The sequence below is a fragment of the Oncorhynchus kisutch genome, linkage group LG26, assembly GCF_002021735.2.
Source record: "Oncorhynchus kisutch isolate 150728-3 linkage group LG26, Okis_V2, whole genome shotgun sequence".
In the NCBI taxonomy this organism is placed as follows: Eukaryota; Metazoa; Chordata; class Actinopteri; order Salmoniformes; family Salmonidae; genus Oncorhynchus; species Oncorhynchus kisutch.
In genome coordinates, this window is record NC_034199.2 from 14,965,885 (window position 1) to 14,979,423 (window position 13,539).

General features: G+C 42.0%; 2 protein-coding genes across 2 annotated transcripts in view; both read right to left on the reverse strand.

The window, feature by feature from the left end:
• Window positions 1–920, reverse strand: part of slc10a2 (solute carrier family 10 member 2) — a 6,997-nt gene extending 6,077 nt beyond the window's left edge. The window contains exon 1 of the mRNA XM_031806242.1: window positions 338–920. Coding sequence (XP_031662102.1) covers window positions 338–738 — 401 coding nt within the window. The 5' untranslated portion in view covers window positions 739–920. The remainder of the gene's footprint in view (window positions 1–337) is intronic.
• Window positions 921–1,936: 1,016 nt separating this feature from the next.
• Window positions 1,937–13,157, reverse strand: gtpbp8 (GTP binding protein 8). The gene is made up of 7 exons (XM_020461553.2): window positions 12,993–13,157; window positions 12,252–12,588; window positions 9,239–9,337; window positions 8,979–9,109; window positions 8,060–8,159; window positions 5,722–5,837; window positions 1,937–3,396 (listed from the first exon to the last, which is right to left on the reverse strand). Exons 2-7 carry the CDS (start codon window positions 12,567–12,569, stop codon window positions 3,306–3,308), a joined length of 855 nt encoding a protein of 284 aa, XP_020317142.1. The 5' UTR covers window positions 12,570–12,588; window positions 12,993–13,157; the 3' UTR covers window positions 1,937–3,305.
• Between the last annotated feature and the right edge of the window lie 382 nt (window positions 13,158–13,539).

Below are 13,539 nucleotides of genomic sequence, written 5' to 3' on the forward strand. Positions count from 1 at the left end.
CATAAAAGTACTCAAAAACGTAGTACCAAAGGCAATCCTTGAAAGTAGGCTAAATCAAACAAATAACATGTACTCTTAGGGGGGAAAAAAGGTGGTATCTAGAACCTAAAAGGGTTCTCCGGCTGTCCCCATAGGAGATCTCTAAAGAACCCTTTTCTGTTCCAGGTAGAACCGTTTTCGGTTCCATTCCACAGAGGGTTCTACATGGAACCCAAAAGTGTTCTACCCGTAATCCAAAATAGTTATCCTACGAGGACAGCCAGAGAACTCTTTTGGAACCCATTTTTCCCCCCATTCTTCTTCATCTAAGAGTGTTACTGCTTCCAGTCAGTCTCACCTGAGGTCCATGTCTCCATCCAGCCAGTAGGCAATGATATTAGAGCTGGAGCCACCGGGACAGCAGCCCATGATGATGATGACGACGGCCTGCACGGGCAGCACGTTGAAGGCCAGTGACAGGGCGAAGGCGGTGAAGGGCATGATGCCGAACTGGCACAAGAAGCCGATAAAAATTCCCCATGGCCTCTTGATGTGTCCCCACAGCTTTCCGGCATCCACGGTGCAGCCCATGGAGAACATGACCATGGCCAGCATGACGGTCAGCACGATGCTGAGAACTAGGCTCAGGTTCTCATTGTAGTTGCTGGGAGCCACCAGGCACGACGTGCCCGAGCATATCGTGGCGTTGGTGTGGCAGGTGGCCAACGCCATGGCAGCCGTTGTCATTGGGGTGTTCATAGTGGAGAAAGGTGACTAAAAAAATAAATCTAAAAAGGAACCCAATAGAAGAATTCCAGAGTGCGGGAGGGATGGAGAGAAGTAGTCTGTCCTGTGGTGTTGCGTTCTTTTAAGACTCCTCCAGTTCTCCTCCCTCCTGTATCCACGGTGACGAGGGCTGCACTGAGACCATACACCTCTCCCCTCCAGGCCTTTAAGACCTACCTAAAAAAATATATATAATAATAATTAACTCGTGCCTAACGTTTATGAGGTCAGTGTCCAAATGCGAATGCAGAAAAAGACAGTCATTGATTAAACTTACAATAAACGTAAATTGCACCATCTTACTTTTTTTATTATCACTCAGCTCTTAAATTTTATTGTCCTCTTCCAATCACAGCCATGCAACATCATCATCCTGGTACCGCCACCTAAGGAGCGATGATGCCTACTAGTACGTGTTGAGCGCGGGCACAAGGTCCTGTCTGGTGTGCGTCACCTCTCCCCAGTGGGACTGTAAAAGAGTAGGACTGGAAAAAGTCCCTGGGTGTTGGACCCACTATGGGAAAAAAAAAGAAGCTAGACAGTGTCCGTCACTGAAAGACATAAAAATGACATTGTATAAGCCTCGTACCCAGTGGGGGGGGGGGGGGGGGGGGGGGGGGGGTGTTAGAGGAAGACAAGGACACAAAAAGTACCTGAGGTATTCACCCTTCTATCATTTGGAGAGAGAAAATGAGACATCGTGAAATTCATACCCTAGAAAATAATATAATATCAACCAAGTAGATGGATAAATATCTGTCAACAAAAAAACATGGAAATAATGTGTTACAGCACAAAAAAATGTGACAACGTGTGTGTGCCTCACATTTCACTGTATAATCAGTTGTATTACTGTGCCTCAAATGTATCACAAACCATCTGATTATATTGTAGGTCTGTAACAAGTTTGTTCTTCTTACGCAACGATCCAGTTGATATTACATGAATGTAACCGTATTTGTCCCTGAGATGAGACCTTGGTTCAGTCGTACTCCAGAACGGATCACTTTCCCCGCAAAACACAAGAGTTTTTGCTTACCTTAGTCCTTCTTTCCCCCATTAATTCTGTCATTCATTAAATGCTAGGGGAAATGTTTAACAAAGTCTCCACCAGTAGCTTACTATAAAAGACCCTTCAGGTCCAGAGTTCTACAACAACTAACACAAAATGTTTCCTTTTATAGTTTTTATTACAAAATTAAAACAATCCATATTCCCATCACCATACAGTGCATTCAGAAAGTATTCAGACCCCTTCCCTTTTCCACATTTTGTTACACCTTATTCTAAAATCAATTAAATAAAAACATTTCATCATCAATCTACACAGAATGACAAAGTGTAGAAATATTTACAAACAATGACAAACAGAAATAGCAATAACAATGACAAACAGAAATACCTTATTTCCATAACTAATTAGACCCTTTGCTATTATACTCGAAATTGAGCTCAGGTACATCCTGTTTCCACTGAGCATCCTTGAGATGTTTCTACAACTTGATTGGAGTCCACCTGTGGTCAATTCAATTGGACATGATTTGGAAAGGCACACACCTGCGTGTAAGGTCCCACAGATGACAGAGCAAAAACCAAGCCATGGTCAAAGAAATTGTCAGTAGAGCTCTGAAACAGGATTGTGTCGAGACACAGATCTGGAGAGAATTACCAAACCATTTCTGAACAAAGTGGCCTCCATTATTCTTAAATGGCAGAAGTTTGGAACCACCAAGACTCTCCCCAGAGCTGGCCGCCCGGCAAAACTGAGCAATTGGGGGAGAAGTGCCTTGGTCAGGGAGGTTACCAAGAACCTGATGGTCAGTCTGACAGAGCTCCAGAAATACAGGTGTGCCAAACTTGAAGCGTCATACCCAAAAAGAATCGAGGCTGTAATCGCTGCCAAAGGGGCTTCAACAAAGTACTGAGTTAAGGGTCTGAAAACCTAAGTAAATGTGATAGTTAAGTTTTTTAAATATTTGTAATAAATTTGCAAACATTTCTAAAAACCTGTTTTTGCTTTGTCATTATGGGGTATTGTGTGTAGATTGAGGTAAAACAAACTGAATCGATAGACTTATTCTAACATAACAAAATGTGGAAAAAGTCAAGGGGTCTGAAAACTTTCCGAATGCACGGAAACAGAAATAGCAGTCTGACTATAGTAAACAATGTACACAAACACTAAAGGTGAAGCGGCTCTATTGGGAAACTGAAACGGTCTTCAGGTCAGCTTTTAGTTTGTCTCTGTTCCCAAGGTGAAAGTTCCCGTAGAGTCACACAGTACCGTGTCCATAAGAAAGCACTTGGATCAGATCTTAGATCAGCTGTCTGCTTTGTTATAATGGTTTAGGGGTTAGAAAAGAAACACTGTAGCAGCACACGAACCAAGTATAGCAACTGATCTCAGGTCAGTTTTAAAATCTGTCAACAATAGGCTACTGTATCAGTGGTGCAAGTGTTCATAGATTGAGGAAGTATGAGCTGATTCATCAGCTGTGCTCCAGGGTGTGCAGTCAAAGAGGTGGTTAACTGGTCTCAGATCAGCTTCGACAAGTGTCTCCCAGCTGAATGCTCCCGGTCACATGGGCAATGAAACAACGGAGCAGGTATATCCCCGAAAAATGGAGAGAACTGTCGATTAGGAGAAAGAGGGAGAGAGAGACAGATCAGTATACAACTGCTTCAAATTTTTGAAGACATCCAAACATATTTGCATGTATAGAATTGGCGAGGCCTGCTATACACAACACAGGACAGAGTAATGAAGTAGTTGTCAAAGTGAGAAAGTAGGTTTGCCTACCTGTGAAGAATGACAGTTAACATACTAGGGTATGTGTATGTACAGTTTACGAGCCATTATAACGGGGCCCTTCCGTGTTAGTAAATTAGCGCATTAGTGTGCTGGTATCTGTAGAGTAGCACCTAAGTGGGTCTGTTATCAGTTAGTTACTGGTGTGAGATATTCTTCCGACACTCAACCTCTATGGAATGTGCAGCCGGACGAAACCCCCAAGGCCTTGGCCGAGAGTGTGAGTGACAGTCAGTCAATCTCTCACACACACACACAGTCTGTCACTCCTGCACACGGTCATTCCCCTCCCTCCAATTTCAATGACAGTGTGCAGTCAGGTCCGTGTGTGTGTGTGTGTGTGTGTGTGTGCCCAACCATACGTGCGCGTCACTGCCACCATTATCTTGTCTTATCTCATCACTGATAGCCATCTGACCCAATTAGATAGGTAGGTTTTATTTACACAAATGCATATGTGCACTTTCCCAGTTTGCAATAAAGAAGACTGAACTGTACTGCAGCTTACATAAGAGAATATGTAAGCTGCACTGTGACATAATCCAGTCTGTCCTTTCCCTTCACCCAAAGAATTAGGAAGACAGGTTAGTCAAACTACAGCACTAAACGATGGCACACTTTCTGGTATATAGTGAAGGCAACAGAGATTTTACAGTACAATATCACCGTACTGTATGGTGTGGTTGGCATGACGATGGAACTGAAGCATATCGTTCCATTATCGAAAAGGATGAACAAGAAATATCTGAGATGATAGGCTATATACATGGCGTACAAAACATTAAGAACACCTTCCTAATATTGAGTACTGTACTGTCTTTGTATCCATTGATGTAATTTATGTTTTGTTAAAAAAAAATATATTTACATAGGCTATTCATCTAAATACAGACTATACCAAACATGAAGAACCCCTTCCTAATATTGAGTTGCACCCCCTTTTGTCTTCAAAACAGCTTCAATTTGTCGTAGCAGGGACTACAAGGTGTAGATGCTGGTCCATGTTGACTCCAATGCTTCCCACAGTGGCCATGTGTGCTGGATGTCCTTTGGGTGGTACACACATTCTTGATACACACGGGAAACTGTTGAGCTTGAAAAACCCTTCAGCATTCAAAAAGGCACTTAAATATTTTCTCTTGTCCATTCACCCTCTGAATGGCACACATACAAAATCCATGTCTCAATTGTCTCAAGGCTTAAAAGCGCTTCTTTAACCGGACTCCCCTTCATCGACACTGATTGGAGTGGATTTAACAAGTGACATCAATAAGGGATCATAGCTTTCACCTGGATTCACCTGGTCAGTCTATGTCATGGAATGTTTTGTACACTCAGTGTACATTTTGTATGTAAGCAGTCAGCATGCAGCCACACTTTCTTCCTGTAGACGACGACAATTCCATCTGTGATGACCTTGGTCTAGTCATGTGATTGCTACAATGACATGAGTGAAATGAGTGAGAGAGGGTGTGTCAGTCGGTCTTTTTTCAAATAAGTGAGACTCTGTGACTAACTCCATGTCCTTGAATATTGAGCAATAGTAATGTCTTCTTTTTGGAAGCACTAACTCCGCCATGGCTTGTTAAGCCTATGGGGAAAGGAATGGGGGTTTTGGAGGCTTTTCTGATCAATGCAGAAAAAAAAAAAGGTCTTAGGAGATCACAAATGCATCATAATTCCCAAAAAGTGACGTTAGCTGAAAGATTATCTGATAAAAAAAAACTTACGTATAAGACATATGTATTTTTTTAAAAATCAGATAATGTTCATCAGCTAACGTCACTTTTTGGGGAATTTTTAAGCATTTATGTAATCAAAACAAGCACATAAATGCTCCATAATTCCTAAAGGTCATTAACTCACAGAACAAAACATCTCCTAAACCTGTGTTAACCTTACTTTCGGTATTTATCCCAAAACCCCACGGTTTCCCCATTCATTTCCGTCATAGCAATGGCCGTACGAACCAGAGGTAACACATTGTATAGGACTATAAAGGGCGAGCTCTATAACAATGTGTGTAATTCTGACATCACATTGACATTCTGACATGGCAAGTTCACAGTGACAAGCCATCGGTCTAAAAAGAGAGATATATATGGTGCACAATTTACTGAAAATAGTAGGGTGTGTGGGTGACTCACCTGACCAGGAAGGGCTGTGGGAAGCATCTAACAGTTTGTGTTATGGCGTCCTGAAGTTGCAGCAGGTTAGTCAACAGCACCCCCTGGCGGCACTTATCGATCTTGGTCACCACAATCTGCGTCACACACCAGACAAAACAAGAGCTTGACAAAGATGCCTCATTAACAAGTTCTGATAGGCTATACGATCATGAATTAATAAACAGGTTCTCATTGTGTGCTAGTCCAAATCAGACACTGTGTTCCCAATTCCCAAGCAAAACAAACGGTTCTATGAGGAACAATAGCGAACGCTTTTCGGTCATCTTCTGGGTGGTTTAGGACGCTGCAAGCGGCAGGGGCTAGGCCTGGATTTTCTTTGCAATATGACGAGTGCATCCATTCATTAGATGTAAGTACATCAATGGGATCATTTTAATCTGACGCCAGTCCTTTAGTCTGTTGTGGCTCCACAAGGTGGACATAAGCTTTATTTAAGATCCCCGTTGACATCATTTTAGTTATGTGGTCAAAGTGCTTAATAACCTGATAGCTTGAATAATTTACAGCTCCATGCATTAAAGCACAGGACAGGGCCAATCAATAATGACCCGGATCCAGGACTGCAGTTTTTAAATAGCTGAGTGGGACAAGTTAGAGCGTTCTACATGAAACTGCGCTCTACAGTGAGTGGGATGGAACATAACACACTAAGGAGGAGAGGGAGAGAAAAGGCTTAAATGGCATGCAATGAAAATGGAGAACCTAGATTACAGCAAAATTCTGTAAACTTAACATATGCAAGGACACAAAACAGAACACTGAGTTGTTTAACAATGCCATATATATATATATATATATACACTATAGTTTTGGCAAGTCGTTTAGGACATTATTTTGTGCATGACACGTAATTACCAACAATTGTTTACAGACAGATTATTTCACTGTATCACAATTCCAGTGGGTCAGAAGTTCACATACACTAAGTTGACTGTGCCTTTAAACAGCTTGGAAAATTCCAGAAAATGATGGCATGGCTTTTGAAGTCTCCGATAGGCTACCTGACATTTAAATCAATTGGAGGTGTACCTGTGGATGTATTTCAAGGCCTACCTTCAAACCAAGTGCCTCTTTGCTTGACATCATGGGAAAATCAAAAGAAATCAGCCAAGACCTCAGGGAAAAAAATGTGTTCACCCTTTGGAGCAATTTCGAAACGCCTGAAGGTACCACGTTCATCTGTACAAACAGCACACAAGTATAAACACCATGGGACCACGCAGCCATCATACTGCTCAGGAAGGGGACGCGTTTTGTCTCCGAGAGATGAATGTTCTTTGGTAGGAAAAGTGCAAGTCAATCCCGGAACAACAGCAAAGGACCTTGTGAAGATGCTGGAGGAAACAGGTACAAAAGTATCAATATCCACAGCCACTGCTCCAAAACTGCCATAAAAAAGCCAGACTACGGTTTGCAACTGCACATGGGGACAAAGATCATACTTTTTGGAGAAATGTCATCTGGTCTGATGAAACAAAAATAGAACTGTTTGGCCATAATGCCCATCATTATGTTTGGAGTGAAAAGGGGGATTCTTGCAAGCCGAAGAACATCATCCTAACCGTGAAGCACGGGGGTGGCAGCATCATGTTGTGGGGGTGCTTTGTTGCAGGAGGGACTTGTGCACTTCAGGAAATAGATGGCATCATGAGGGAGGGAAATTATGTGGATATATTGAAGCAGCATCAGGAAGTTAAAGCATGGTCGGAAATGGGTCTTCCAACTGGACAATGACCCCAAGCATATACTTCCAAAGTTGTGGCAAAATGGCTTAAGGACAACAAAGTCAAGGTATTGTAGTGGCCATCACAAAGCCCTGACCTCAATCCTATAGAAAATGTGTGGGCAGAACTGAAAAAGTGTGTGTGAGCAAGGAGGCCTAGAAACCTGACTCAGTTACACCAGCTCTGTTAGGAGGAATGGGTCAAAATTCTTCCCAAAACTTATTTTGGGAAGCTTGTGGAAGGCTACCTGAAACTTTTGACCCAAGTTCAACAATTTAAAGGCAATTCTACCTAATACTAATTGAGTGTATGTAAACTTCTGACCCACTGGGAATGTGATGAAAGAAATCTCTTCTATTACTCAGACTTTTCACCCTCTTAAAATGAAGTGGTGATCCTAACTGACCTAAGACAGCGAATTTTTACTAGGATTAAATGTCAGGAACGTGAAAACTGAGTTGAAATGTATTTGGCTAAGGTGTACGTAAACTTCAACTGTATGTGTGTACATGTGTATATATATATATATATATATATTCAATTAAAACAGAGGCTATAGAGGTTAATCTCACCACGTAAGGCCGACTGAACTCTTCACACATCTCCAGGGCGATCATATCTGCCTCCTGCAGCCCAACACTGCCGTCCACCAATAGGAAGGTCCTTACCAGACTGATAGAAATGTAACACAGCAGAGGGAAGCATGATCATGTCACACAAACAGACAAATGCATTCGATCTACATCAAGACTCTCCAACCCTGCTCCTTGAGAGTTACCATCCTGTTGGTTATCAAGCACACCCAATTCTAATAATTAGCTGGTTTATAAGCTGAATCGGGTTAGTTTACAACTGGGATTGGATCGCAAACCTACAGGAGGGTAGCTCTCCAGAAACCGGGTTGAGAGCCCTGATCTACACTGAACAAAAATAGAAATGCAACATGTCAAGAGTTAGTTCCATGTTTCATGAACTGAAATACAAAATACCAGATTTTTTCCATACACAGAAGTTTTCTTTCCAATTTTGTGCACAAATGTATTTACATTCATATTAGTGAGCATTTGTCATTGGGCAAGATAATCCATCCACCTGACAGGAGTGGCATATCAATAAACATATTAATCCGCATGATCATTATACAGGTGCACCTTGTGCTGGGGACAATAAAAGGCCCCTTTAAAATGTGCAGTTTTGTCACAGAACACAATGCCACAGATGTCTCAAGTTGAGGGAGCATGCAATTGGCATGCTGATTGCAGGAATGTCCACCAGAGCGGTTGCCAGAGAATTGAATGTCCATAAACTGCCTCCAACATCCAGGTCGGTTGGCAATACGTCCAACCGGCCTCACAACCGCAGACAGTCCAGGATCTCCAAATACGACTTCTTCAACTGCGAAAATGTTGCATTTAGATATTTGTTCAGTATACTTACTGTACATTGATTGACGGCCACATAACGTAAAGCTAAAACATCCCGAAGACCTACTTTTTTCTTGAACCCAGATAGTGCTCCACCATCTCCACAAAGTCCTTGGGAGCCCTGTATCCATAACCAGGCATGTCCACCATGGTGAAAGCTTTGCCCACTTTGAAAAAGTTCATCTTCTTGGTATGGCCCTGAGAGAGAATGGATAAAATGCCAGGTAGAGAAAGTAACTTAGAGAATGTATGGAATGAGACAGAGCGATAACACAATGTAGGAGAGCCCCCCCCCCCCCAATAAACAACAGATCTTAGTTTACTCACTGGTGTTTTGGAGACTCTAATTTCTACGTCAGGAGCCAGGGAGAACAGAGCTCTGATGAGAGACGACTTCCCCACATTACTCCTGCCGATGAAACACACCTGGCAACGCACACACAATCACCACGATCAATATTACAACACATCAACAAACATCCAAAAGGGTATAAGGACCTAAACAACAAGCTGACCAAATTGAAAATATTAAATATACTACAGTTCTTTTTGTATTATCACTTTGAAGTTAAAGCTTAGTGTACGTAGATATTTGAAAACTAGATAAGTTCACCTTAAAGTATATTCTGCGATGCTGAGCACACTGCTTTGGGTTTGCAACTGTGTGTTGCCAGCCATGACATAAAATCAGTCATTTGTAGAGATGTGACAGTGTGCTACTGTAATATCCCTGGAGTCCCAGCGGACAATCAAAGCTACTGGAGCCATCTGTCTCTGACACAAGATGGAGTCTGTCTGACACAAGATGGATGCAGAGAGCCGCTCCCCCATGTTGCCGGGGGATAAATCACACCGACAGGGGAGAGGTGGTGAGCCGAGCGGTAACTAAAACCACGTGTCTCACAATCACTGAACCCTCTGGCTCTGCACCACTCCTCTCTCCAAACATCTTTCCATTTGGAACTGCGAGGAAGAATCTAAGTTAAAGTCCTGGTCTGACTGAGGTTACCAAGTCAGACCAAGACACCAAGTATAGGACCAAAAGGCTCCTTAGCAGCTTCTACCCCCAAGCCATAAGACTAATTATTCAGCAATCAAAAAAGAGCCACCGGACTATTGACATTGACCCCCCCCCCCCATTAAGAATGGAGGAGGTGTGATGGTGTGCTTTGCTGGTGACACCATCATTGATTTATTTAGAATTCAAGGCACACTTAACCAGCATGGCTACCACAGCATTCTGCAGCGATATGCCATCCCATCTGGTTTGCGCTTAGTGGGACTATTAATTGTTTTCTACAGGAGAATGACCCAACACACTGTGTAAGGGCCATTTGACCAAGGCGGCGAGTGACGTAGTGCCTCATCAGATGACCTGGCCTCCACAATCATCTGAACTCAACCCAATTGAGATGGTTTGGTATGAGTTGGACCGCAGAGTGAAAGAAAAACAGCCAACAAGTGCTCAGCATGTGAGAACTCCTTCAAGACAATTGGAAGAGCATTCCAGGCGAAGCTGGTTGAGAGAATGCCAAGAGTGTGCAAAGCTGTCCTCAAACAATTTTCTAATATTTTTCCACATTTCAAATGCCCTGAAATAATCAGTACTAAAAGTTTGGCAAAAAAGGCAAATGTTTATATACAATTCTGTGAACAGAAAACAGAAAATCAAGATGGAGGATAGCCTTATGTCTCATCTAGGGTCAGCAACATCTGTTTCACTCTTGATCTCTGGTCCAGTCGTCAAACAAAATCATACAACCAAAGTCAACACTGTGGTAACATGATTGCTGCTTTTGCTAATTTTGAAGACACAACAACCTCTGAAGAAAAGGATAATGATGCCAAAGAGGAAGGTTTGCAACCTGTAAGTTCCACCTTGAAGTTCACTTTCCACAGCATGAAAGATGCTTTGCTCACACACTATAGCTCACCATTAGACTGCCTTAAATCTACAGATAAAGGCTTTGGAAATGGCTTTGCTGAGGTTATTACTGTCTCCCACTATCCCAAGCCCACATTTGCACAGGATCACCTTAGTGTGTCCCCTACTTTGCCCCAAACATAAGAAAAACATGGAAATCATGTTAAACACTATTATTGCACACAGAGTCCATGCAACTTATGTGACTTGTTAAGCACATTTTTACTCCAGAACTTATTTAGGCTTGCCAAAACAATGAGGTTTAATACTTAGGGGCGGCAGGTAGCCTAGGGGTTAGAGCGTTAGGCCAGTAACCGAAACGTAGCTAGATTGACAAGATAGAAATCTTTAGTTCTGCCCCTGAACAAGGCGGTTAACCCACTGTTCCTAGGCCGTCATTGTAAATAAGAATGTTGTTAACTGACGTTGCCTAGTTAAATAAAAGGTTAACATTTTTGTTTTCATCCTCAAATTATATAGACTCTTAGACTTCATTTGACACAGTTTGACTAGCTTTGGGATACATCGGAATCTGTGTATTGGTTGAACTCCCTGAGTTGTGCATAGTTCCTGTGGGTGGTGATGGAAAATAACCATACCACAATATAGCCGTTTCCTGTCAACAAAGGCAAATGTATAATCTTTAGGAACTTGTGTGTCCCATGGTGTTTATACTTCCATACTATTCTTTGTACAGATGAATGTGGTACCTTCAGGCATTTGGAAATTATTAATTATTTTCCCATGATGTCAAGCAAAGAGGCACTAAATTTGAAGATTGACTCAAAGTATGTCTATTAGCCTATTGGAGGTGTACATGTGGATGTATTTCAAGGCCTATCAGAATCTTCTAAAGCCTTGACATCATTTGACATTTTTCAAGCTGTTTAGAGGCACAGTCAACTTAGTGCATGTAAACTTCTGACCCACTGGAATTGTGATACAGTGAATTATAAGTGAAATAATCTGTATGTAAACAATGGTTGGAAAAATTACTTGCGTCATGCACAAAGTAGATGTCCTAACCAACGTGCTAAAACTAGTTTGTTAACAAGAAATGTGTGGAGTGGTTGAAAAACAAGTTTTAGTTACTCCAACCTAAGTGTATGTAAACTTCTGACTTCAACTGTACATATTCCAGCATTCTCTGCAGTTGTGGAGTGGCTTTTCCAACATTGGAGGACGCATCTTCAGAACAGATCGCTGCTCCATGTCTGACAAGCGTTTAAAAAAAATATGTAACAATAACATATTTTCATCTTTCTTGAGACACAAATGTTAAATTGAAGCTGCATATTGTGATCTAAAAGTGAAATAAGACCTAGCCTATACAAGTGTTTTTTAAATTTCAAATCAAACTACTATGTACATTCACAACTATTTTAACATACATGCAACACACATCCCTCCACCTACCTCTGGCTGGTTCTGTGAGGGCGCGTGTTCCATCCTCACGGCGGAGGTGTGGTAATCAATCTTGTGTGAGGAGGACGGGGAGAAGAGTTTCTCTGCCTTGGTTATGTCCTCCACACTGGGCTGGAAGAGCTGGAAGTGGCCCCTATCCACTGAACAAGCCAAGTGGGGCTCCAGCTCACTGAAGGGAAACAGCAGGCCCCGGAGCTTCCTCTGGGGGAGCAGGGAGGCTTGATGGAAAGAAGCCAGATTGTGTGCACCCTGCTGGGATGCAGTCCAAAATCCAGTCCCTGGCTTTAGCCATAGCCTCCTGCAGAACATCTTTTGTTTGATGTGTGAGCTGCAAAGGTATGATGTCTTATAAGTTATCTCTGGGTATTTTCTTTATATAGTAACAATTGTTGGTTGACTGTTTTCGAATACCACTATGCACCGCCCTCACACAAGTGTAGGCAATTGTCATTATCACCTAAGCACTTTAATAATAATACAATGGGTTTGGCACATCTCTTGATGCTCTGATAAAGTCACAACTGTCGGAACGCGTTTGCCTGCCCGGACGAAAATACAAAGGTGAAATTAAGGTGACGTCTTTTAAAAATATTGTGCCGTCGTTTCCCAATGTTCATGAATTTGGGATTTAATGGGTAACGTTAGGTTAACACATGACATGGCTATTATTACATTTTATGGCAACTAGCTAGCTATCTGTTTACTTCGCAATTCTTAATGAATTAAACTTACCCAATGACTTGCTGAAACACTACGCCAATAATTCCTGCGCGTTTAAATGTGACAATACATATATTGATCAAATTACGAAGAGATGCATTGTTACATGTACATTTTCTAGTCAACGTCCGCCATGTTTGATTTTTAATGGTTACATTGAAGTGCAACCGGCAGACAAAAGTTGACACAATTGTAGTTCCGCCTTAAAACCACCCTCTCCATTCTCGAAGTCTTTTTCTTCTTTGATGAGGTTTAAAGGCAGCCACTAAATATTGCATTACCGCCACCTACTAGACTGGAGTGGAACTCCCTTATACTTTGCATGAAAAAATAAATATATAAACAAATACCCTACAATCTAACACTACACTCACACAAAAAAGAAAAATAACACCACCCTAGTCCACTATTTAAATCTATTTAGTCCTACCTCAGGCCAACAACCTGAAAGGATGGGACTCCACCACTTAACACACCCAGTAACTCTTCTGATGTTAAGTCATGCACACCAAATACCTCTCTGCAGCTACCACAACCTCCATGTTCTGTGACCTACATT